Below are 26,064 nucleotides of genomic sequence, written 5' to 3'. Positions count from 1 at the left end.
AAATGAGAAAGATTCCCCTTTTGCTATGTTTCACGTTGTTCTGTCAATTGCTGAGTTTACAAGAGCTTTTATAAGTTAAAGGATGTTATGCCAGTTTATGCTCAATTAGATAAAGCCCATTTTGTGCTCAAAACCAAACTTCTGATGTCCCATTGAGAGACTAGTTGGCCAGCCAGGGATACTCTTTCCATGGAGGCTGATTCTGTTTCCTGCAGTGCAAGGAAGGCAGGTTGGAAGAGTTGTCTGGTCCTACACTTACAGAGGTGTGTACCATCTGAAGGCTGGAGCAAGGCAGTCCCACTGCACTCTCTCCCTCCCCGCCCCACAGGGTGACACTCCATCTTTCCTATTTCACATCTAAAGGTGGGCAAGCAGGCTGAGGGCTCTGCATGAGGAGGCCATCTACACTACAGTTACTGCAGTGGAGCAGTTCAGAGTGGGCAGCTGTAGCCTGCAATGGGGCTTTGCATGGACCACCCACACTCTTGCAGTTTGTATCTTTAATAGGTATGTGAAAGACACTGCAAGTATTAGATGGATAAACAGCAACTTCAGTGCAGGAAGAGCGGTTATCAGCCCAAGTTAATGCCCTGTGTTGGACTATGACGATGAACATAATAGAAAAGCATGTGGTAGGTTAGATCTCGTTTTGAACAAAAGACAAATTATTTATTTCTTTCTTCAAATGAAGCATAACACTAAGGTATAAAGGGAGTATAAATAACATCTGATTGTGCTCCTAAGCTCCATGCTATAACTTTCTTGCAATGACATCCTTCAACAAATTAACTACATCATTACTGTTAAGTATTAATTGCACAAAACAGATACACAAAATATATAATGAGCTAGAAAGAGGACAACATTCTTCCATTATGACAAACAATTCTAACAAGAAATGGAAAAAAAAAACCAATAGATCTAGGCTTACACTGATGGCAACACTGAGAGTTTTAAGTCCTCTCCTTGAACACATTACATGTGATAAATAATACGCAAAATATTTAAAGAATTTTATTGTTGCTTACAGAAGATACTTAGCAAGCAAGGAGACAGTAGCAATCACTGCCTCATGTCTCATATCCCCATCATTCAATGCAAATTTTTACATTTCATGCAATAATCCTGAGCTTATTTTCAGTAACATTGAAATGTCATCTATGTTAATTACCAAATACATACAGAGCCCAGCTATGGGATCTATTGTATTATTAAGGCATGAAAAAAGAATAGCAGTTTATCAACTCTGAATGCCACAAATACAGCACAGCAGTTAAAAGGCTCAAAAAAGCTCAGAAAGTACCAGTGATTTCTGTGCGAAGGTCCTCCCAGAACACAACTGAATCATCAGTTCCTGAAAAGGCACAGAATCAAATCCTGTCCTCACTGACATCAGGGAGTTCTGCCATTGCCTTGACTGCTGGACCAAGCTTCAGAGCTATCAGGAGTGACTCAGACTCCTCTTCGTATCCCCAAAAAAATTGACAAACTTCCTCTCACTCAAGTCAAGTATTAATTTAAAAAAACAATACCTACATATTGTTTTGTTATTTAGTATTTTAAGCCTATGGAAAGGTTCAGTTCATTATACAGTATAGCAATTAATAAAAAGCCTTTTCAGAAAGAGCTTATTTGTTAGTCTGATTTATTAGTATGTTAAAAGAAGGGGGAAGTATCATGAAAAGAACCTCTGCCAAGTTTATGCTCTATTTATAAATTATTCTTAGTTTTAAAATGAAAGATTTTGGTAAGCCAAACCAAGGAAATGTGATGCAATTCTAGACTCCATGGTTCAATGGCTCTTCTGAAAGACAAAGAGCACCACAGCCCTGTCCAGTCATCAAGTGAAGAACTCATCATTGGCATAAGTTGTAAGGGGCTAGCAGTGTTTAGATTGTGCAGTTCTTCACACAGTCTCTTTTACATTTGAGAAGTTCTTGCAAAATGCCCTTTAGCAAGCCAAGGTATTCCAGTTCAGTTAATTAAACCATTGAAACTAGGGACAAGTTGCTGGCAAGACTTACTTCATGCATAATTGCATTGTGTCCCATTCTGGGAACTAAAATAGCAGATGATCTTCTTTAACTCTGCAACTGCTATTGCCTAGCCTTTGTGTAAGTATTTACCTAGCTGAGCTCAGAGTTTTCAAATCCAGTAGCCTTATACTTCATGTACAGGTGGCCCATGGTCTGCCATGGACAGAAAGCTGGTATGCAAGAGGGGTGGACTCTCCATGACTGCACCCCTTGCAGACACAAGCCACCCCTTGGCAGAGATGGTTCTGTCCAATTCTGTCACTGCAAGGCTCTGAAAACTTTGCAGATGCAACAATCTGACTTAACTAATTTCACCTAAAACACCGAGTTATAATATTGAAAAATTGTTTGTCACACTAAAACATTCAGGAAACTCATTACTGTCTCATTTAAGATTGAAGGAGGAAAAAAACATTGTTGATATTAGTTACTGGGTTAGAATTTGTAGGGGTTTTGGTTAATTCCTACTAAGAAATAAGTTAAAGAAGGCTAAGGCTATAAATTGGTACTGTTTCATTTATAAATATTCACTTTATGTCTCTTCTAAAAAACATGTTAAGGATAAAGGTGGCCAGAAGGATCACACATGTTGTAAATTGTAATTTGGTTGTTAGGCTGTAAAAACCAAAAACATAAGAGAAATTGAGCACAGTGTAAGAAAAAACCCAGTTTTTCATTAACAACTTATTTACAAGTTCATAAAATCAACTGAACTGGAGTAGATGTTCTATGTTTGTCACCAATATTTTATTGTAACTGGTAACTTGCACACTTTGTAGTAGAACAAAAAGAAATAAAGTCCACTATATACAGCCTTTGTACAGGCTACTTGACTATACTCAAGGCATAGTGATCATAGCACAACCTAGTCTTCATAATATTTTGTGCACAAAAAGACACCAATCAGACATTATGTGAACATTACAGTGAAATGACATCACAAGTCCAGTGGAAATTCAGCATCATACAAAACATATTGATCTACTGCAAATGACACCCTTTGAAACAATAAGCCTTTTTTCAGTAGTAAATTAACCAGAGTCTGATGCAGAGATTTGTGTAGTTATAAGTCTTTTAAGTGAAGCAACCTCTGCAGATAAGTTTGCTATGCCCTGCTTCAAATAGAGGTTCTCTGACTCAGAGACATTGTAGATATTGTCTTTTATTTCAACAACTCCAGTTTTGCAACCACTCTGAATTTTAACGTTGAGTTCCTTCTGATGCCAGAGTTCTGGTTTAAGTGACCAGTCTTGGATATTAGTCACTTGAACCGAGAAAGGAGTGTGAGAAGAATGCACCAAGTTTTGCGCACCATGTTTTTCAAGCTCAAAATGTCTTTTTGAGGACATGTCAATGGGCGACGACAATTTCTGTGTTGCGTCATAGTCATTATCCATTGCTTCCACTTTAACTTGCATGGCTTTGGCTTTGATTCGAAGCTTGTGAGGCAAAGCTGAAGAATTCACCTCTGGAACTTTAACTGTTGCATGAACATTTTTATGTTCAACTGGGGAATGAATTGGACCCTTAGGAACCTGCTGTTCATCTTCTCCATCAGATGACTTTCCAACTACACCATCATCAGTTTCTGACGTTCTCGGAGAATTACTGGAGGACCTATTAACTTGCAAGAGAGGAGGAGAATGTGAGTACACATTAAAGGTAGCTCCCATGTAATTTGGATATATGGATGCTTTATATGAACCTCTGTCATCTCTTGGCTCTCTCTCTAATTCCATGGGCTCCTGCTTTATAATCTGGAATTTATTTTCAGGACTTCTACAGTTGCTTTGTATACGACTTGGTTGGGTATGCTCTACAGTTGATGTTTCAGATACATCAGACATTGAGCTTTGAGGAGAATGCTTAATGACAGAAATACAACTGCTACCAACTATAGATGGTTCGTGTTCATCGACAAATGAGTTAATATTAGATTTTGAACTCTGATAATCTTGAAAATACACAGTTGTTGAGCTGCTGAGTTTCTGTATCTCTTGGGCATAGGCCGCAGAACTAATTAAACCAAACTTTAACTTCAGTGAAAGCAGCTCTGCCTTCAAAGTGGCATTCTCTTCTCCCAGTGCAATTAGTTTGTTCTCTAAGACAAGGTCATTCAGTCGTCGCTTTTCACGAGATCTTTTGGCAGCTTCATTATTTTTCCGCCTTTTCTCCCAATACATCGCATCCTTCTTTTCATCTGGAATGAATTCTCGCTTTCTCCGGCAAGCTGAAGATTTGCTCTTTCCACTACTTGCTTCAGTAAGTAGAATATCTTCATTTGTAGACAATTCTTCAGATACTTCTGCTAAGGTTGACTTAAGTACCATGATTTTGTCCACATTGCTACTTGTGTCAACAGGTCCGTGCTCCTTTTTAAGGGTCTGCATTTTTCTCAGCTGCATCAGAAACAATTCGTAGAAGATCTACAACAAGCAACAGAGCAAGCTATCTCCCCAGTACTTCTCACTCCACAACTTGATGAATACAGAAATTTTAAATCCACACACATTCTTCCTTTTCTTTCATAATCTCAGACAGAAGTGTCTGTCTAGAACGAATTTTCTTAGCAGATTCAATGGAATTCTTCTCAAAAACCTAAAATAAATAGAGAATATTGTTATTATAATTTAGGAATTGCTGGTTCAAAATACACAGAAGTAGCTACTGACAAATAGTTTAGACAAGAATTTGGTTCATTAAGCCTGCAGTAATATGAAGACAGCTCAACACTGAAACTACTGACATTCTACATTTCATGACACTTAGAAGTAGCAGATTTGCTTCCAAAACAAATATTATATGATCCAAGGAAGAACCAATTTTAAAATACTTGGGTTTTGACCCTACAGTAATGCTGTCACAGAACCTTCCACGATTTAAACTGCAGGACACAAAGCAAGTTGATAAGCAGCACTGCAAAGTATCCTGTTCCACATTAAAGCATCTCTTCTGAAAACAGCTGTGGTGTATGACTTGGAAATGCAATATATTTGGGTCCTTCATGGATTAAAAATAACATAAGCTGATTTAGAGAAGCTAGAGTGATTTCTATTGTCTTAAAATACCACCATTATCCATTATATCTACTAAGCACTTAATTGATGCTTTTGAATCCTGTAAAAATATATACACACACACACACACACACGTAAGTGTTTGTATCCATCATATTAATTCAAACTAGCAAGGTCACATACGCAATTTGTGCAAGTACCTAATGATTAAAAAGTATTGACAAAAATTATGCAATTTTCTAGTATCTTACAAAGAAAATGTTAAAATCTGTATTGAAAAATACATTAGAATAATAACATTTAATTAAAAATTTGCATTTGACAGAGTATTATGTCATAGTAAAGTTTAATACCGTTGAGGCATGTGCACCTCCAGAAAACAGTATTTGCATTGAAGTAAAAGTTTAGACCCAGAAGTCTTACCATTAACAAAGAAAAACTAGCTTAACCTTTAGCTTCAGACATTGAAATTGGCCTTTGTTTTATTTAGTTCCTTTTAAGGCAAAAATATTTATTCTCATAAGATCACTTGGTTTTGATCTTAGACACAGCTTCTCAGCATATACATTTTCAACAGTCAGTCATGGTCCTGGTAAATAGAATGCAGTATGCCAAGTGCTTTTATAGAACTGACTATCAAGTCAGCAATCATTCTTGCCTTTACAACCAAAAAAAAAAAATTAAATAACCAGCCACTTCAGATTAATGTCTCTATTTACTGGGAATATTTTTACAATGACTAATGAAACTAATTTTAACATTATCAGTCGAGAAAGTTGTAAAAGAATTAATGAATTGTATTCTGCCAGTTTCCCTTGTCTTTTCCAGAAGGCAAAGTGGAATGAGTGATGTAGTGACAATTAAGCAGGGTCATAAAGACTTAGGTTTCAAGCTGGGTTCTGTTCCATCAAACCATGCCAATTCTTCTGTCATGAAAAAATTAACACATTTAAAAAAACAACTAAGTAGAATTTCCTAAAATCCGTGGTTAATTACTGACATGTAACTATTTGTCTCTGATACCACAGCCCTAATGAAAAATAGTTAGACGCCAGCCACACCAAGGACACCATCTAATATTTTAGTGCAAAAACAGCACCACAAATTGCCATGTTTGAAAAGAAGAAATGTACCTCTAATACACAAACCGTTACGTAGATCCAAAATTCTAAGTGGAGTCAAAAGGGAGTTTTCTGTGAAGATTGAAGGAGTTGGATCAGGTTTAAAACCAAAAATGAACTCTACAGCAAAGCAACATCTGTTTCTCCAAATTTTCAGTACAGTTTGATTTGCTGAAGTAGGTGTATAGACATTTTGTCCACTTCACTGATACAGGGAATAAATGACTTAATATGTATACTGTTCTAAACCTAGTGTAACTCAACACTTAAAAATAATTTAAAACTTAAAAACTTTGTAACAACAAAAAACAGAGAAGACAAGGCCGCTTGACCTTTTATCACATTTGTAGAATATTCAGTGTCTGTAGCATCATTTTACACTAATAGAATAGTGGAATTTCATTATATTATATTGTAGAACTGAGAATACACAATTACTGATCTCTAATTGTCTTGATCAACTACAATCACTGTTTTCACCTGTACCAGTAGCAGACACCTTCCATGGCACACAGCAGGAAATCGTATCATGTACTGAATACCAATGAAATCATAATTTGTCTCATAGCATATATCTCAGCCAACCTCATCTAAAAAAAAAGTGCTCAAAACAACTTTTGTGAAATTTCATGTCCTTACCAGTTCACAGCTCTTTACTGAATTTAACTATACTGGAGATCTACACTCAAACCCAAATATTTGTTCACCCAGAAAACACATGGTAGTAAGCATATGTCATCATTATTATTACTATATACATACACACACACATATATATGCTGTAAAGCCTAGAACATCTACACTTACTTGAAGTGGTAGCAACAGCAAGGAAGCACTTACAGAATCATTGGATATTTTAGAAAAACAAGACCATATCTACACATTTTAAATACTTTTCCCCTATAATAGTCCCATCTTTTATTTTCACGTGATATAAAAGCAAAGTCTTGAACAAGACTTTATTGGGATAAGAATTCGTACTGTGTCTATGTGTATGGAAGCTATCCACTTCAGTGTTTGTCCAACACTGTGGTCTAGGAGAAATACTAATAATGGTAATAATAACTAGCAAAAAAGATTCTGGATTATGGAGCTTTTTCCTAAATGAATGTGGACTAATTACATAGTTCATCAGTATGACCATACTGATGGATAAAAACTCAACTGTATGTCCAAACATCCACCTGCAAGCCTAACACTGGCAGTAAGCTGCACTTAGCCCGACCAGCTGCAGCGTTCATATCCCTCATTCCATGGGACATCTGCAGATTGTAGACTGGAATGGCCCAATCTGCTCACTGTAGCACTGTTAACTCCTGTTTTGGCCAGTCTCCCTCCTGTACACATTGTTCCTGGCACAAACAGACAGAACGTAAGCAATATGCAATCTACAGCAAATATTAAGCGTGTATCAAAAGGACCATGTTTTTTCATACAATATTCAGCTTTGCTCTCTGCCAGAGTCCATCAGTAAAGCTGTCAAGACATATATGTCTATGGCATGGTCATATGGCTTTGCTATTTATGCAGCCAGACCTAAGGCCATTACTTTCATGAATTAACAAACCAGCAAAAGATCTTTAACTTTTTCTATATTTTTTGAGCACTTTTATTATGGCAACTGGAATGGTGGCTTTACAAACAGGAGTCAAAACCCTTGTTTAGTAATACTTCTCCATGTGGATCAGCCCAATGCTGAGTCTGTAAACAAATTAAATTCCATCTGATGATAATGGCAACATGCCTTCAATGGAACCAGCCATTTCACTTCACTTCACTTGCATTTTATAACTCCACTGGAAAACATGAGTATTTACACATAAATTAATGAACTGTAATGATTCCTCTGACTACATTTCAAATTCCAATATTTTCCCTTATGATTAATTTTTCAATTGCTTTATCACTCCCTCATAAAGTGTTATAAAACCAACATTTGGTTGGTTGATGTTAATGGCATTGAGTGCCAATTCTACAATGTAATAACACTCGACCCTATTAACTTAATTACAGAGCCAGTCTTGCTCCCACAGCAATTTTGCCATTGACTTCAACAGAAGCAGAATCTCAGATCCAAGTATTAATGAGACTGTTGTATAGGACTCATGCTATTGAAGCAAAAAATTATGTATGCAGAAATCACAAAAAATTAATTTATCCAATATATCCAAAAAATACTGAAGTGACAACATGGCACATTCAAGACTTAATCCTGGAAATTTATGTATTCACACCGTAATAATTGAAAGGTCTCACAGCTTGGAGGACGGGGCCACAACCTTGCTCCCTTCTTTGTAATTTAATTGCATAAGTCATTTCTGTTTTAGAGAATGTATGGGGACCTCCTCATGTATGTAAGCCTCCCCACGGAATAACTGCATGTTTTCATTTATACTTAGCAAAATAATTCATGTTACTTCCAAGCATAATTTTTCAAACATATCCTAGGATAAAACAACTGATTAATTCTACAGCTCTAGCATTTTCATTGTGATTCTATCAAACTAAGTGAAATCCCATTTCTAGCATTGGATGCTCAAACACAATTCAGTTTTGTACCATTGTGTCTAATAAAGAATATATATCAGTCCTTGAAAACAGAAGAAAAAGCAGTTATGTATAGCTTCTTGTTCTAGAAAAAAAAAATGCCTCCATCATCACCACCACTATATGGCACACTCTAGAGAAACAATTGTGCTCATTTTAATGTCCCTGCTTAGTTTTAGTTGCTGTTGTCCTTCTTTTGCGTAGGTACCATTGATTATATTACTGCCATCATTCTGCCCCCGTTTATCAGTTTTAAAAATCTGGCTACATAGCAGATGAGCTGCTATAGGAATTGCTCGTAGATTTGAAAGTCACCAGTTTGCATTCCAAATTTTGAAAAACTGAAAGATATATTCTGCATTTTGTCCTCAAAGTATTCTAAAAACTTTTATGAGCTACAGAAAAAATACTATTCTCATCACACACATGGGACAGGAAGCTGAGTTTAAGCTCAGGTGGTGCATGCACAGCCTCCCTAACACTGCTGGAAAATTTTGGAGTTATTTTACCTCTACTGTTTTCCACAGACAAAAATTATGCCATGAAACTCTGCACTGAAATCCTTCAACATACTTCTTGCCCTTTACCTACAGCAGTTTGTGAGTTTATGTTCCTATTGAAGAAAAGCTGGCTACGCCGAAAGAGTGGGACAGATTTGTGGGCCAGAGGTTTAGACAGTGTAGAACAAATGTAGCTAAAACTTTTTGAAAAAGCCTAGGTGACTGAATTTTATGCTATGATGGACAGGTTATCCGCCGCCACAAAGGGGAAAAGCATTTACAATATGAATATTGCCACCAATTTCTGCCGTTACATAGCAATGTGCATAAGGATCATGAATATGTTACAACAGCATGAAGCAATGAAGAACTATTGATCCTGTACACAGTTTCCTTTTCCTACAACTTCATGGACATCTGAAGTGCTCACTGTTTCAGGACCAGTGTGTAATTAGGTCAGTGGAACACTGATGCTGATAACTTTGTACAAGATGACCCACTTTTGCTAAAATGTTGATCGTATTATTCAAAGAAAAAAATGGAATATGTCCACAAAATATATTCAATCTGGCACACAAGAAATCATTTATTATGACACTGTTCAATCAAATTTAAGAAAAAATTAGTAAGATTGTCATGAAACTCAAAATAATATTGCAAATTCTTATTACCCAACTCCACATTGTACCCAGAAAGCTTATGTCATACGTAATTTTTACAAAAGGCTTTCATTGTTAGAAAAATTACTTAAGTTACTGTTTATCTTAAGAACTACAAATTAATTCATTAAAGTACAGCCTGCTTACCAGAGGTAAATTACTGAAATAAAATTACTATCTGTGTAGCACAAAATATATGTTAAGGGTATCTGTTCTTCAGAAAAGGTCAGTGAAACTTAGTAAGTGCAAATTTTCCCCACATTTTCTTTCATCTCCTTTTGAAGATAGTATGATTCTGCCAGATCTGTTCCTTTTTCCCAAAACAAGCTGTTTATTGCCCTGGTTCAAATGGTGAAAAACAAGATCTAAGAATATTACTGATAGCACCAGGAAAAATGTAAAACTGAAAAGGAGGTAAATATATCTTGGGTAAATATTTAATTCCATATATAGATTATATATATAGTATACACATGCAAATATGCAATTTAATAAATATCATATAACTTTCCAGTATTTTTAATAGAGCCTCAATATAAACAACCGTTACTGAAGTTACAGTACTATGACAGTATGTTTCTCATTTCAATAGCTACTTGACAGCAGGAAGAACTAGACTGTGAAAAGCTATAACTTAATAGCAACCATGTTCTAGAAATGCAGTCTCAGGTTTCCCTTAGTTACAAACTATATATTAAAAAAAAACCAAAAGCCCACAAAATCAAATATTAATTATTCTGACAACAAATGGCTTCTATTATTGAACTGTGTTCTTAAAATGCCAACCATGGACCAGACCTTCAGCTGACCTAAATTGATATGGCTCTATTTAAAGGCAGCAGAATTATGTCAATTAATCCCAACTGATGCTCTAAGCATGCATCTTGTTATATAACAACTGAAGTAAATATATAAAATAAACACTGCCCGTAAAATGTTGTTATCTACCACTCACAACAGACTGAGCAGAGAAATAGCAATCTTTAGAGCTCCAATTCTGTGAGATGGTCCAGATCACTGCCCATGCTGAGCATTATTTTCTTTGTTGGGTTGCATTCCACTTGCAAAAAGAAGTCTTGCAGCACTGGCATCTGTATTGTCAGCTGTTGTGCAGACACCTCTGTAGCAAAAACTGGTTAATTATTTAAATACTGCAGGACAGACACAAAATGACACCAAGGTGGAGCAACTCAAGAAAGGGAAAAAAGCCATGTCTTAAATAAGGCATTGTTTCTAATAGACTATATATTTAATATCTGTCATAAAATTCAATCTCATAGTATGCTATTTTGGACATGGACTAATTCAACAAGTGAATTAGTCAAAAACACAGGGTATTTAAGGTGGCTTTAGATTTATTTCAGATCTACCATACATTTTTTTAATAACATTGCTTCTACCACATTTTTAGTCAAGACCAAGTATACCCTTGTTTACACAGTCTTGTTTTTGACACTCATGCTTATCAGTATTAGACAGTTACATTATCTTGTAGCTACTAAAAATCTTTTCAAATTCTGTAAGGTAATGCTTTAATACTGTAAAATACTAACACGGAAATCAATTGTCATTTTCTTTTAGAATGGACTGCAGGAATTGGCCATCTATTTGCATTTTTTTTCTATTACATAGCCTAAGCACATTTATATCTCATAACTGGCTGTAATGATCATGGCAAGGTCACCTAGAAGAGTCAATTAAGCTGATGAGTCAGATACATTGCTTAACAGTGTGTAATAAGACTCAAACAGAGGATTTTATTGTTCATATTATTGCATCAGAGTGATGTTATAACAGCAGCAAGATTGCCGTCTGGAAAAAAACTATTGCATAAGCATAGTTTGCATAACTGCTTGTTAAAATAAGTAAATTTAAAATGAGTTAAAGGTTTATTTCATTTAAGAGTTTTATTTCAAGATAAAGGATTGGGAAAAGAAGCATGGTACTGATATCTTTCTCAGATTCTCTTTTGACTCTCTATGTTCTATTTGTCTTTATGTTCTATAAATTTCATCCAAAGCAAGGCAAATACTGTTCTGTCTTAAGATGAGATAAGCTGTGTGGAGGTCATGTAAGTTCAAACTGCCCATGGAAAGATTCTTAGCTTTTTGACACCTTCACAACAGTTTCTTAAAAACAAAAACAAACTAACAAAAAAAACAACCTCCCCAAACCTCAAAACAAAATGCATAACAACCCCAACCAAAACAGCAGAAACTTGAGGCTTTGGATGCAACTTCAGGAAACTGGATATTTTAAAAGCTAGTTAAGAGTCCTTTGGAGCATGAATTAAAAATATAAAGTAAATGAAAGGGGAGGCAGAATGTTCTAAAGCATACCAGCATTTTAACAGTCAAAGAAATCTGTAATGTGAGAACTTTTGTAACAATAACTGTTAGTGCCAATGTTATTAACGATCCTTATTCAGTAGTCCTTGAACTTGTTGGTATAAATCAGGTTTTTGGGCCAAAACACCAAATCCTTATTCATTCGAGTTTCCCATCAAAGTCAACATTTTGATTGAATAAGGGCCATAAAAGCAATGCACATAGCAATATTTCAAACGAGGCTCTGGATTTAATTAATTACTGAGGAGGGCAAAGATAACTCAAAGTAGGTTACGTACACACTGGAGCAAACACAACGGAACTAAGTGCAATCACTCAAGTTACAAGGACAACGAAAAAACACAGGGTTGTTTTTAAAACAACAGTAACTCCAGAAAAGCCTCACTGTCAAGGCTGTACTTTTCCCCAACAAATAAGCAGCAGAAAAGTTTATGCAATTAACAAGAATATTTTTAGAATACTTTGCTGCTGCTTCCTATAGCAGGTACAACGAACGTAAAGCCTGTGGCTGGGTTACTCAGTTGGGAGGATTTTGGTCAGAAGCACAGTGATGTTGGTCTAGCCTATTGGAGAACCATTTTAGTAATTAAAAAAAAAAAAAGAAAAAAAAAAAAAAGAAAAATCACCTCATCTTGAAAGGCAAGTTACCATCAGCAACTTTCCAGCTACGCTACCTACCATCGAGGACACAGCACAAGCTGCCCCCAGAGTACAAAACACACAGCCACTGCGACGCCAAAGTGATTTGGTAAAAAAAAAAAAAAAAAATTACAGAATTGGGCAATGATTTTTTTTTTCCCCTCTCCCGTTTACGATGTTGCTGTCGTTACGTAAGGAACGACGGAAAACGCTCGTCTCGAGCCTACCTGCCTTTGTCTGGCGATCCCTGCCTGCAGGCGACGGCGGGACTAGGGGGTGATGGGCAGCGGGGTGGGGACGCTCCGCGGGGCGCGGTGCGGGGCGCCCGCCGCCTCCCCGCCGCTCGGCCCCACACCGCGCCCCGCCACAAAGGCTGCCCGGCTCGGCCCCCTACGTGACCGGCGGCGCATGGCCCCGGCCCGCTCGCTATCAGCCCGCCGCCCCCCCGCCGCCGCCGCCGCCCCAGCCCAGAACAAAGGGCTGAGGGGGAGCGCCAGCGCCCCCAGCCCTCGCTCGCCCGCCGCCGCGCCCCGCCGGGGAAGGGAGGCAGCGGCGACCCCCGCCGGGAGCCTGGCCGAGGAGAAGGTGGGCGAGGAGGAATCGCGCACCCGCTCCGCTCCGGGCTGTCACACTGACCTACTACCGGCGGCCGCCCCCGGAGCCCGCGGGGACCGGCGGCACCTGGCCCCCAGCCCGCCGGGCCGTCAGGGCACGGCCGGGACGGCTCTTCCTCTCCCCTCCAGCGCGGCTGAGATGTCCTGTAAACGCCTCTCTTCCTTAAATTCAGACGTTCCCGTTTGTTTTGGGTTGTTGTTTGTTTATTTATTTATTTTAAAATTATTTATTATTTTTCATTATTTTTTTTTCCACTGAAAGCCCGTACCGGAGAGATGGCACGGTGTCTGGGCGAAACGCCTTGCCTAAAAGAAAAAATACATCCTCGATCTAAAACGCCTCTGAAGGCGTAGAGTTAAAAATCCGAGCAAATGCCTCGAACGTCTTACACACGCACGGCTCTGGAGAAAAGACCAGAAATAGCACATGAAGCCACAATTGCTAAAACGCGAAGGGGCTAAATATAGACCCAACACAAATCTCGTTTTAAGGCACCCGGCACGCAGCCGGCGAGCGCGCCTCGCCTCCCCACTTACCCAGTTGTCTACTTCCCTTAATAAACACACTTTAACAAAACCTGTTACAGTTACGGGTTTGGGGGGGCTTTTTTTTTTTTTTTTTTTTTTTTTTTCAGGGGCGAGATTGTCCTAGTTTCTTTGTAGGGAGATTATAAAATCGCATAATTAGCTCCCTCTTCCCAGCCCGGCTGCCAGCAAATTTTGTGGTTACATAATGCAACATTTCCAGGAACTATTATGCGATCGGTCCCGCAGCGCGTAAAAAACAGCGACAAAAAGTGACGGGAAGGGCTGGCCGAGACAAGCGCAGCCCCGGTCCCGGGCCGCTGCCATTGATCCCGACTGCCCGCGGGCAACATGCCCTTACGCCGCCCGAGAGAGGGCTGGGTCCGGCCGGCGGGCTCCGGCAGCAGCTCCCGGTGGCTCTGCGGCCGAGGCACGGCTGGCGCTGCCCGGGACCCAGCCCTGCGCCCCGCACGGCGCCCGCCGCGGCAGCTCCGCTCCCCGCCGGCACATTATGCAACGCGGGAGAGCCGCTCCGGCGGCGCTGCCCGGGGCTCGCAGCGCGGACACGCGGGGGGCAGCGGCGCGCCGGCAGCGAGCACGCCCCGACAGGGGAGCTCCCGGGCTGCCGCCGCGCCGCCACCCAGCCCTCCGCAGAGCCGCCCGCCGCCGCGCAGAGCGGGGCCGCCGCCGGACCCTTCCCCGCCCGGCGGCGGCCGGAGCCGGCTGGGCTCCCCGTAAGCAACAGCCGACCCCCGCCCGAAGCCACAGCAGCACCGGGCGGGCACCCCAACTTCGTAGGCGCGCCTTCCTTCCTTACCTGCAGCGCGGCGCGGAGCGCCGAGCATTCCCCACGTCGCGCCGGGGCTGGGCTCGGCGGAGCGGCGCGGGCGCGGTGCGGAGCGGTGCCGCGCCGTGCGGGCGGCGGCGGAGCGGCGGGCGGGAGCGCGCGGCGGCGGCGCGGAGGGATGTGTGTTAGTAGGTCAGGGCTGCGCGGCGCGGGGCTCATAGCCCGCATGCCGGCCGCGCCGCGCCGTGACTGGCGGCCGCCACCGGCCAATCGGCGCTGGGCGCCGCCGGGGGCCGGCCAATGGGGGCGGCCGGGGGCGGGGCGGGGCGGCGCGCGGGGCGGCGCGCGGTACAGTAGGTCTGTGTGCTGCGATTGCATAACCGCCGGCGGGGGCGGGGGGGCGGCGCGGGGGGTGCCCGCGCTTACGTAACCGGCGCGGCGGCAGCGCGCTGGGGGGCGCTCGCCCCGCGCAGCCTCCGCCCGCTGAGGCGCGGCGCCTCCGCTCCGGCGCGGCGGGGCCCGAGCGCCGCCTCCCCGCCCCGCGCTGCCGCCCGGGCTCCCGCCGCGCTGCGCGGCCTCACGGGGGTGTGTCTGCGCGGGAGCCGAGCCCTCGCACCCGCCGTCCCCGCGCGATCGAGCGAGGACGCGGGAGCCGCGCTCTCGAGGCGCGCACCCGCCGCCTCGCCGCGCGCGCGGGTGGATCGCGCCGCGGCCGCTGTCACCCGCGGGAAGCGGTGGCGACAACCGCAGAAGGACGAGGAGGAGAGGAATGGCGAGGGGCGAGGAGCCCGCTGGCGGCCTTTCCCGGGCGGGCGCCGAGGCTCGTCCGCCCGCGTTCGTGGCCGCCAAGGCTGAAGGGTTTCGCTGCTGTTGCTTCATCTCCGCCCTCGCCCCCGAGCCGGAGCGCTGGAGCGCTGCGCAGAGGCGGGCACGCACTTTGGAAAAGCTCGGTCCCTCCTGGGGCCAGCCCCGCCAGCAGCCCCCGTCCCCGCGCCCCGAGCCGTGCCTCCTGGCAGCGGAGATGCCCCGAGACTCTGCTGCTGGTTTGCCCCCTCTTGAACCCCCGTTGTAGAAAGTGGCACATGGCCAGCAAGAAATCCAGTAGTCATCCCAGAATGGGTTTGAATGCACGCGTTTGATTAGGTGTAAGATACGTATCTTCCTCTTTTTCATCCTCACAGGTTTGTATCTCCATCTTTTTTTTTTTTTTTTTTCCTTTCAGAAGTAAAATTTATGGAGACAACAGAAAATTTTCTGTATTAAATCCTAGTTCCAGAACATAAATGATTCCTGATTTCATTCTGTTAAACGCTCACCGAAATAGTATAGTCTTCACCAACATTATCCTGGTATATTAGTCTGTCATCCTGTATTTATATGTCAGCAGAGATAGCTCTCTGGAGTAAAGCAAACGTAATGGAAAGCAAATTCAGAGCATATTTTTGTTTATCTCAGCCCTCAGTCTTTTATCACATGTACCCATAATATCCCTCCACAATAACATCTAAGTGCCTTGAATCCATTTCTATCTATCTCCCTGGTTTTAATAATATGAAAGGTCGAATAACCTTTACTTACATTGGTTTCAACCGTCTTCCTTTCCTATTTCCAATATCTAGCATATGCAGCCTTGTTGAAGGTAGCAGACTATGGAGCCCACCATGACAGAAAAGGTACTCAAAAGCAGCCCAAGTCTGAGAGATCAGCCACTGCCTCCACCTGGAGGCTTCACAGTCAGGGTTTTTTCCCCTGCTTCCACTTGCCAGTGGATAACAGACATGCAGAGACAGTTGACATGCTACTGGAAATGTCAGACATGAGATCCAGCAATAAGCTTGAAGACCTGCTTGCTCATAAATATTGGTGGCTTACTTAAGGTCTTAGCGACACTGAAGAACCTATGTGAGGAATCCTGCACAGAACACATTATGTCCCACACATATTGTACCAGTCCAGTGCACTGAGTTCTCAGGACTGTCAAAAGCCAAAGTAAATCCTGAAAATTCAGGCAGTTTTTGAAATTAAACGATGCATATTGTTTTTGCCATGATAAATAGTTTCTGGTGAATCCTGGGCATGCATTTTTAACAACTTTGAGTCTCATATCTAGAGAAAAAAAAAAAAAAAAGCAGTTCAAATTTGCCTTCGTGACTCAGGTTCTTGAAATTCTAGAATTCTAGAAAGAAGTCTCCAAGGCAAATAATATCCTTCCTATGTGGGTGGACAGTCTTGGAAATAATATTCCAGATGGAGTTTGGTCGCCTATTTGCTTGTATGTTTGTCACTAATTATAATCATCCATAAAAACAGACCTGATCTTTCTCCCAGATTAGAAACAAACGTTTTCTATATTTTACATTACTTCTACTTGGTCAAGATCAAAGCCTTTTACAGCAAAATCTGGTCTTACTCTCCAGGTCAATTGGGCACCTGACAGATTCAGGGATAAAGTGGGATACAGGACGGAATGCTGATGTGGCTGAAGGAACATATTCACCACTTTTCCACCTTTCCTGAGGTACAGAAAAAAATAGCATGGATGAAAGACATAGCTTTGTGTATTCTGCACAAAAGGAGTCTAAGGCTTTTGGGAAAACTAAAAAAGAGAATCATTCTATGATTATCCACCTCTGCTGATTTTCCTATTGGAGAGATGAAGTAGGTCATGAAGATCTTCAGCTAAATTCTCAGCTGACTCTAGCATGGTATGATTTATACTTGCTTTCAGAAAGCACAATATTAAGTTCTACTCCTTTAGATTCACTTGTATTCATTGCCACCTCTGGTTTTGGCTTAATGAGAATTTCTAAGGCTACACTAACTCACAATACTGCACACAGGTCTAGAAAAGTCACTTGAGAAGCAACTCAAAACAGAACAAAAATATAACACAAGTAATGCCTGTAATCTCTAACATTGGTTAACACCTTGGCATTCAGTTGTGTCCACGCCTCTTGGGCTTTCCATAATATCAACCCAACCTGAAATTTAGAATCAGATGAAAATGAAAGTTCTAGTGCCTCCAAAGAAAAAAGGCTTTTATTCCTCGTTTTTATTATAGTCTACATACAGTACAATGTAGTAATTGAAATAAATCTGGAGCAAATAAGAATAAAATGTTTCTTAAGATTATGGTCTCCTAAATGTAGTTTAATGATTTATTTATATGTGCACACACACACACTCTCTGAAATTAACTGAAGAGATGGTGACTTCTGCTATTATCCTTGGTTCTCTTGCATTGCTTTCTTTATAACTGTAGGAGGTTTACTACATAGCAATGCAATTACAGAAAACTATATTCACCAATCTTTTTATATATTTAATGTGGTCTGTGCTCAAAAATGTTTAAAACTAACTGACTCCTCCAGGGCTTCCTGCTCAAGAAGAGCAGTAGTGAAAGTTCCATAAAATAGATGATGTTGTGATTTTATAAAGATCAAAGACAGAAATAAAATGCATTAAAGAAAAAGGCAAGTCATTTGACTACAGTTCAAAGTATTAATCAAAATATTTCCATGCATCTGGGAACATTTGTGGAAACTGTTCTGGAAAAATATTTGTGCTGTAATGTACTCTTGCTAAAAGCAAACCCAAGAGAAATAGATGTTCACATTGTAACTTAGGCAGACATAAGTGAGGCAATGTTTACTGGAACTGTTAAGTGTGAAGAAACACCAAAAATTTCACAATAAGTGCATGGACTAAATAAAGAAAATTTACATGATACTTTTGCTCTGCAACAGCCTGCTTAAGGCTTCATGGCTATTCATATGACAAATTAAGAAGGTTATGGTGTTTGGGTATCTTTCAGATGAGTCTAAAAGCAAACAAGAATGTCCTTTTTCTTAGGTCACAAACACCAGTTCTGCCCACAGAGCCACTACCATGTTACCCACTTAGACTGAGAGACAATATCAGGAATAGCAATATCTCCAGGACTGATGGAAGTATCTGATTTCACATGCATATTTTAAACACGAAAAGAAGTATTTTCAAAATGTTATTTTCATTAATGGACACATATGCTGCTAATGTGTATAACACTGCCCTTACTGAAACTCTCAAGGTAGTGCTGCCAATGTTGTGGAAAGTAGAAACATGTAACACCATTCATGTTCAATATTGGACTGGAAAAAAAAATCACTGGAAAGCCGTCAAGAATGTAAAAATGTGCAATTTTATGAACTGTATAGTACGCCTATAGAAAGTGGGAAATGCTAGGAGTATCACTGAGATGAAAAATTTTTGAAAAAGGGATGACTCCTACCATCCCATCCCTCTTCCTGTGACTGAGTAGCAGACATGAACAGTAGGAAATCTGGAGCGCACCACATGAAAACGCTGGAGAAGGAAAGCCAGCAGCGCTCTGAGTGACTGGGATGGCAAGGCACACCTTACACCCACATTAATTTGAAAGGAAGGTGGAGGTGACACGCAGGTACGGAGATCAGAGATTTCTCATGGCCACCAGCACCAGGAGGGAGACAGGTGACAAGTCATTGCCACTGGGAACTGTTTCAGTGTGCTGAAACAACCTCACCGCACTAAGTTCTACTTTGCAGCAGCTTGCTCAGGAATTGCCAAGGACCAGTGGAGTTTGACATGTGTACTTACCAGGAACTGCCTTGCTGTCGACTTTTGAATCACTCCAGTTAAATGAGACAGGCAGTAATTTGGAGGATTTTGCTGTGAAGTGAGGATTTCTTGAGAAATAAGAATCAATTTTACTAGAATCATATCCAGAGGCTTTCCTGGTCTGCAGCGACTGAAGCAACAGCTGGCAGGATCTTGTCTAAAGCCCCAGCAGATAAAATTTTGTGCCAGAGAAGCAAACAACTCCCCCCAACACCTGTTCACAGTTTCCCTTTAAACAGTTTTCTGTCCATGTGGATATGAGCAATCTTACCTCCAAAATAAAATAAAAGTGTCTTGCGTAAAAGTTTCCCAAACAATAGAATTAACACAAACCTCATTCAGTTAGTCATCTAAATGAGATTACTCGAAAATTATAATAAAAGTCACAAAATTCACTGCCTAGTCTCCAGCAGAGCCAAGACAAGGGAAAGTCAAAATTCTTAGTCAGACTCCTTTCAATATGACCTAACACTATTCACTGCTACTTTTCTAGTCATCTACTTTTCTACTTCATTTGTCATACTCCAAGGTGAGAAATGTGTAAAGAAACCAGTGGGATGGGGGTTTTTGGCAGTCGTTTCTTAAACACAGTTGAGATTTGGTCTTGCCATTTAATCTTTGTTCACATTAGTCATCCCCCTGACTTTGATGATTTACATTTGTGATTAATTCTGACTTAAATTACAGCACTAAATCTTTTAAGAAATACACCTCGCTTGATTTACCAAGATGTTTGGAAATCTGTGTGCTTGACCAGTGCAGGCAGAAAGACACTGGGGACAGATATTTTTCTATGATGTTGTGTTTTGAAATAGGACACTTAGAGCAAACATCTCAGGATGGGTTTTTACAGCCACCATAACAATTAAGAATATAAAATACATATTAACATACTGAGCAGTTGGCTCTCCTATGCCAGTAATTATCAGTGAGTCATTTGGTGAAGCCACTATACTTTGCAAAGTAGTTGGAAATGTGTTCTATTGAAGAAAAAAATTACTAGTAAGCTTAAGGACAAGAAGGACTATGAAAAAGTTTTTCACACAGCAATGATTATCAGAAGGACAAGAATTTGTTCTGTCCAGGGAATGATTCTGCTACCGTTTTGTGGTTATTGTACACTAAAGCTATGCAGGCACTGAACAGGTTAATTATGGCCTTATTGAGAGGATAGATAGTCTTAGTCCTAGACCCTTCTCTCTAGGACTGTAAAGAGTCTACAAAACACCCTTAGCAGAGATCACTGAGAATCATGCTCGTGGCTGTTCCACAGCTGTTGTTACATGGTCTTCACCATTTAAAGACAGGCAGATGGCTTAATTCAAAGTTTTGCTCCTGAAATTCTCACCTCTGCTGCTTGGTAACATAGGAGGGCAAGACATTATGTTGCTGTAATTCCTTTTAACCCTCAGAATGCTCAGGTGACTCAAGTTTTTCTTTTTGTGAATGCAGAAGGGAAGTATCTTTCTTGCCAATGAATCCAACTGGGACCTAGAGATGTTGGAAACTGGTACAGCTACTTCTCAAGTCCAGAGCAGGGCTTTGTTTGATAGATATTTGGAGAAATCTCTACCAACCACTGCTGGTATAAACCTCTTTTGTACAGGCAGCTTCCTACCTTTTGAGCTGCAGAGTTGTAAATCTGAAATCTAGAAGGGTGGGTAGAAAGCAGCCTAATATGCAGGAAAAGACACAAAGAGCAAAAGTGAACTTTCCTTTTGTAGCATAGCCACCATGGTACTCACCATGGGAGAAGGGTGTCTCTGTTTCATTACTTACAGGGCTGTTTATGTTTTGACTGGATAGACCCTACCCTGAAGAATGTCCTGTGTTAATAAATGTACCTGTGGTAATAAACAGTCAGTCACCATGGATCTTGAACCATGGATTCATACTATGGTATTGTGGGTGATCCTGGTTAGATGCCAAGCACGCACTGAAACCCCCTCTGCCTCTGTTACTCCCTTTTGCAACTGGGCGCAGGAAAGAAAGTATAACAAAGGATTCATGGGTTGAGATAAGGACTGGAAGAGATCACTCACCATCATAGGCAAAACTCAAAACTCTGATTGGGGATAGTAATCGAATTTACTGCTAACAAAGTCAGAGCAGGATAATAAAAAGTAAAATAAATTTAAAGACACCTTCCCTCCACTTACCCTCATTCACGGCTCTATCTCCTCCCTCCCAGTGAGATAAGGGACAAAGAGATGGGGAATGGGAGTTACAGTCAGTACATCACATGATGTTCTTACTGCTGTTCAGGGAGAAGAGTCTTTTTCCTGCTCCGGTATGGGATACCTCCCACAGAAGATAGTCCTCTGTGAACTTCTCCAATGTGAGTGAGTCCATCCCATGGACATAGGTCTCCACAAACTGCTTTAATGTGTGTCACTGTTCCACAGGGTGCAGTCCTTCAGGCACAGCCTGCTCCTGAGGGTCCCCCACAGGGTCACAAATCTGGCCAGGAGATCTGTTCCAGCCTGGGCTCCTCTGTCCACAGATCTTCAGGCCCCTGCCAGGGGTTGTTCTCCCATATTCCATCACAGGCCTTCCAAGAGGTCACAGCCTCCTCTCAGGCATCTCCCTGCTCCAGCCTGGAGCTCCTCCATGGGCTGTGGGTGGGTCTCTGCATCCCCATGGCTCTCCATGGCTGCAGGGGCACAGCTGCTTCTCCATGGGCTGTGGGTGGGTCTCTGCATCCCCATGGCTCTCCATGGCTGCAGGGGCACAGCTGCTTCTCCATGGGCTGTGGGTGGGTCTCTGCATCCCCATGGCTCTCCATGGCTGCAGGGGCACAGCTGCTTCTCCATGGGCTGTGGGTGGGTCTCTGCATCCCCATGGCTCTCCATGGCTGCAGGGGCACAGCTGCTTCTCCATGGGCTGCTTCTCCAGGGGCTGCAGGGGAATCTCAGCTCCCGTGCCTGGAGCAGCTCCTGCTCCTCCTTCTGCACTGACCTTGGTGTCTGCAGGGCTATTCTCATGTATTCTTTGTCACCAGATACATCTGCCCATTAAGGGGTTTTTTACATCTTAAATATGTTATCGCAGAGGCCTTACCATCATTCCTGACTGGCTCAGCCCTGATCAGCAGCCTTCTGCCCTGGAGCTGGCTAGCACTGGCTCTATCTACCTGGGAGAAGCTTCTGGCAGTTTCTCACAGAAACCACCCCTGAAGCCCCAAAACCCAACACAAATGGCTTGAGTTGGAAGGGATCTTAAAGGATCAACTAGGTCCAACCTTCAAACATTTGTCCATGTCCTGAACCACCCTTATTCCTTCATAGAGGACTACATGGAAAAACCTACTTACTAGCTGGCTAAAAAGTTGTTCTCTAAAAATAAGTATCATAGAGACTTACACAATAATGTGTACACAGTTTACTTCATTGTGTTTCATGCAAGAAACAAATGTCAAATGCAAAGAATAGTTAAATGTGTAAGAGAGCAGGGTTGGAGAATATATGGTCCAATTAAGCCACTCAGGCTCAGCAGTCTTTAAACAAAGCTATGTCAGAGGTATCTTATGTCTCAAGGCCTATGTCTTTCCTTTAGATAGGAAATGGAAATACAGTCTGTTAATCTATTTTGACTATTATACTCTCATTCTTCATGCATAAAAACCAGTACCTCAAGAATATTCAATATAAATCTCTTATGTTAGAACAGATAGACATGGATAATATTTATCACGAAATTAAAGTGGAACTAGAGAGAAGGAAATCCTGATTTAGTGTTGCATATACCTATGTGGCTGCAACACTTCAAAGTTAAAACTATCTTCTCTGCAGAAAAATCAATCCATTTATGACTTCAGACCTGCTGCTAATAAGAGTAATATATGAAAAGAAAACACAAAAGAAAACATAAAGCTTGACTGCAATCTTGCTTTTACAATGAGATGTCTTAAACACAGGACAAAGGTTGGAAATAGTACACTAAGTTGAGTAATGGTTCAGAATGTCTGTAGTGTTAGTGACAAGCTAGGCTAACCTAGTATGGTTAGTGAAGTATTTTTATCTTACAGCAACAAGAAAAGTTATTTGAATTAGCTCTAAAAGCTGAGCTGGGGCACACCAAGAAAGAATGAAGCAACGAACTGAAGGGATGGAGGTTTTTCCCTGCTGTCCCATTATTTTTCCTGCACATGGTACACACTCTTGCAATCCACCAAACCTCCCCTCAGAACCTGGCAGAATCTGTTCCTTATGTCTGCTAGTGATGACACATCCTGGAGGAAAATTTTCTTGAGATTTGTTAAGTTAGCTTCTGAGGTGCCTTTCCTCACATTCAAACAGAGGAGACACGATAAAGGGGGAATGACAGAGCTGGGAAGTGTTGGTGTTTGTCCAGGGGGAAAAGCTGCTGTAGCCTCATTGGTTTGAGGCATGAAATATCAATATCAATATCAATATCAATATCAATATCAATATTTGTGAACTTCTTACTGAGCAGTGAGAGAGCCATGGCCCAGAATTAAGCCAAGGGAACCAGACTTCCACTGCTGGTGGTGATGAGTACAAAAAGATCCATAAACTAAATATCCTCTCAAATGTCCCCAGAAAAAAAGTCTGCAGAAAGTGAGGGATCAGCAAAGCAAAACTTCCTGAAAATATTTAAGAGTGAGCAAAAGTGGAGAGAGTAAGAGATTACTCCTTTATTTTAGCCAAGTCCCAAATGCTGTCCAATGCAATTTGTGAAAATAAGCATAGAATTTGCCTCCATAATTCCTACAAGTTCTAAGGACAATGATTCTACTTGTGTTTGGCTCCAAACACATTTGAGAAGCAAAATGTGATTTCCTTGGTGCTAATAGTTTTCTCAAAGATGAGCCTTTTCTCTTTTAAAATGGGTGTATTTCTAGAAGGCACAACACACACCACCTGAAGCTGTGGGAGCGTAGAAACACTGTTCTGTTACAGACGTCAGTTAATTGTAGTTGATGCAGCTGTACTCATGCCCTGTGTACCTGAACTAAATTCTGCTTGGGCTAATTAGCCGTGAAAAAACGTCCTCGAGTTTCAGAAGAATAAGCATGGACAATTCCTTCCAGACTGACATATTATTCTCTAACACAAAGCTGGTTTAGTTTTCTGTCAATAATTCTCATGGAGATGAATTGGTGTTAGTTAAGTCCAGTGCCCAGTAACAGGAATGTAATAAAATGGTCAAGGACACTTGTCATCCAAAGCCCCAATTTGCCATTTTGTTTGCTGTTCCTCAGCTATTATTAGAATAGAATATATTGCCTCATAAACAGAAAGAAAACAATAACACCTCCTTAAAAAGATCATTTAAAGAAGTTTTTAGCAAGACCATTTTCTTAGCCACAGAGTCTCAGCCTTCATTCCTATCCCAAGCTATAGATAACAGATAATATATAGATAACACAGTTTGTGAACTGGTTTCCTACAGAAAACTTGAGATCAAGTAAGCAGGAGATGATGGGGGGTTGTGTAGTTTGAGAATTGATGGAAGCACACTAATAGTCACCACCCTCTGTTGAGGTCCTTCATGCTCTCTTCCATTATAGGACAAGGCCACATCCTTTAAAGGATGAAGAGGACAGTAAGAGACTCCAAAGTTGCAAGTAAAGATAGACTACCACAATGACTACCACTATCAGAATGCCTTATGAAATATATTTCCTATTCTCTTCTGTATTTCTGTGTTGTTCTTGAGGAAAAACAAAACAGAAAACAAAGCACAAAATAAATAAAAAATTTAAAACAAACAAACAACAACAACAAAAAAAACCCAAACCACACACACCAAAAACCCCCACAAAACCAAAAAACCAAGCCAGTTAGGACAACTTGCTTGAATTTCCACTAAGCCTCTGGATGGTTCTTAGGGCAGTCACAGATCTGTGAACATGATGAGTTCTCTGCTGCTGGAAAGACCTGCTGTCCACATGTGTGAAGTCACTCTGCAGTACACAGCAGTAAACTGGGCTTGGTACAAGCACACTCTATGACAAAAAAGAGACTCTGCCACTCTGCCCACACCACCAAAGGAAGGAGTTAAACTAGACCCAGAGAGAAAAAAAGGTCAAAACACTTCTTTACATGCACAGACACTTTAATTGATAGGGGTCTTCTAGTAATTGAGCCAATTTAGTGCTCACCTTCTCAGTGGGTATTGGATCCAGAACAGAAAGTCCCCAAAACAGGGTCAGTTGCAGGTCTGCTCAATAATTAGAGCAGAAGGAAATGGATATTTCACTGTCCTTCATGCAGCCTGACTCCTCCTCACCCTTCATTTATTGCTCCGATTACAGGACTCCTAGTCAAACATCTTTCTTGCCCTTATCTGGGCAGGCAGCTCTGGTCTTGCCTGCCTTTAAGGCTGATGACCACTCTAGGTTTGTGATGAACAGCCTGCAAGCCCAGATCACCCAACACTGAGGTACTTAATTCAGTGGGCTGCCATAGCACTGGGAAATCTGAAGGCCTGGCATTTTTTCTCCCCAGCAGACTGCTGGGCAGACTGCTAAGGGGCTGGGTTGGCAAGCTGGCATGAAACTGGGCAGGCTTTTGACTGAAACCTGCCTGGCAGGCGAGTTTGGAAATGTGCCTGTGTTTTGTCAGAAGATTTGTTAAAACAGACACATTCCCACAGAATGTTCTGATT

General features: G+C 41.5%; 1 protein-coding gene across 2 annotated transcripts; it reads right to left on the bottom strand.

Annotated features, from left to right (window-relative positions):
- Window positions 1–642: 642 nt before the first annotated feature.
- NFIL3 (nuclear factor, interleukin 3 regulated) lies at window positions 643–15,083 on the bottom strand. 2 transcript variants are annotated; one of them, XM_056516012.1, is made up of 2 exons: window positions 14,824–15,083; window positions 643–4,634 (listed from the first exon to the last, which is right to left on the bottom strand). In XM_056516012.1, exon 2 carries the CDS (start codon window positions 4,439–4,441, stop codon window positions 3,068–3,070), a length of 1,374 nt encoding a protein of 457 aa, XP_056371987.1. In that variant the 5' UTR covers window positions 4,442–4,634; window positions 14,824–15,083; the 3' UTR covers window positions 643–3,067. The 2 variants fall into 2 exon arrangements, with proteins under 2 accessions (XP_056371987.1, XP_056371988.1); XM_056516013.1 differs by lacking the exon at window positions 14,824–15,083 and adding an exon at window positions 13,095–13,240.
- Window positions 15,084–26,064: the final 10,981 nt, after the last annotated feature.

Source organism: Oenanthe melanoleuca, unplaced genomic scaffold, assembly GCF_029582105.1.
Source record: "Oenanthe melanoleuca isolate GR-GAL-2019-014 unplaced genomic scaffold, OMel1.0 S196, whole genome shotgun sequence".
Taxonomy (NCBI): Eukaryota; Metazoa; Chordata; class Aves; order Passeriformes; family Muscicapidae; genus Oenanthe; species Oenanthe melanoleuca.
Note: the sequence above shows the minus strand (reverse complement) of the source record. Positions and strands in the feature narration are given on the sequence as shown.

Bases quoted from the DNA above. Each gene is read 5' to 3' on its own strand.
- NFIL3 (XM_056516012.1), bottom strand. From the start codon at position 4,441: ATGCAGCTGAGAAAAATGCAGACCCTTAAAAAGGAGCACGGACCTGTT.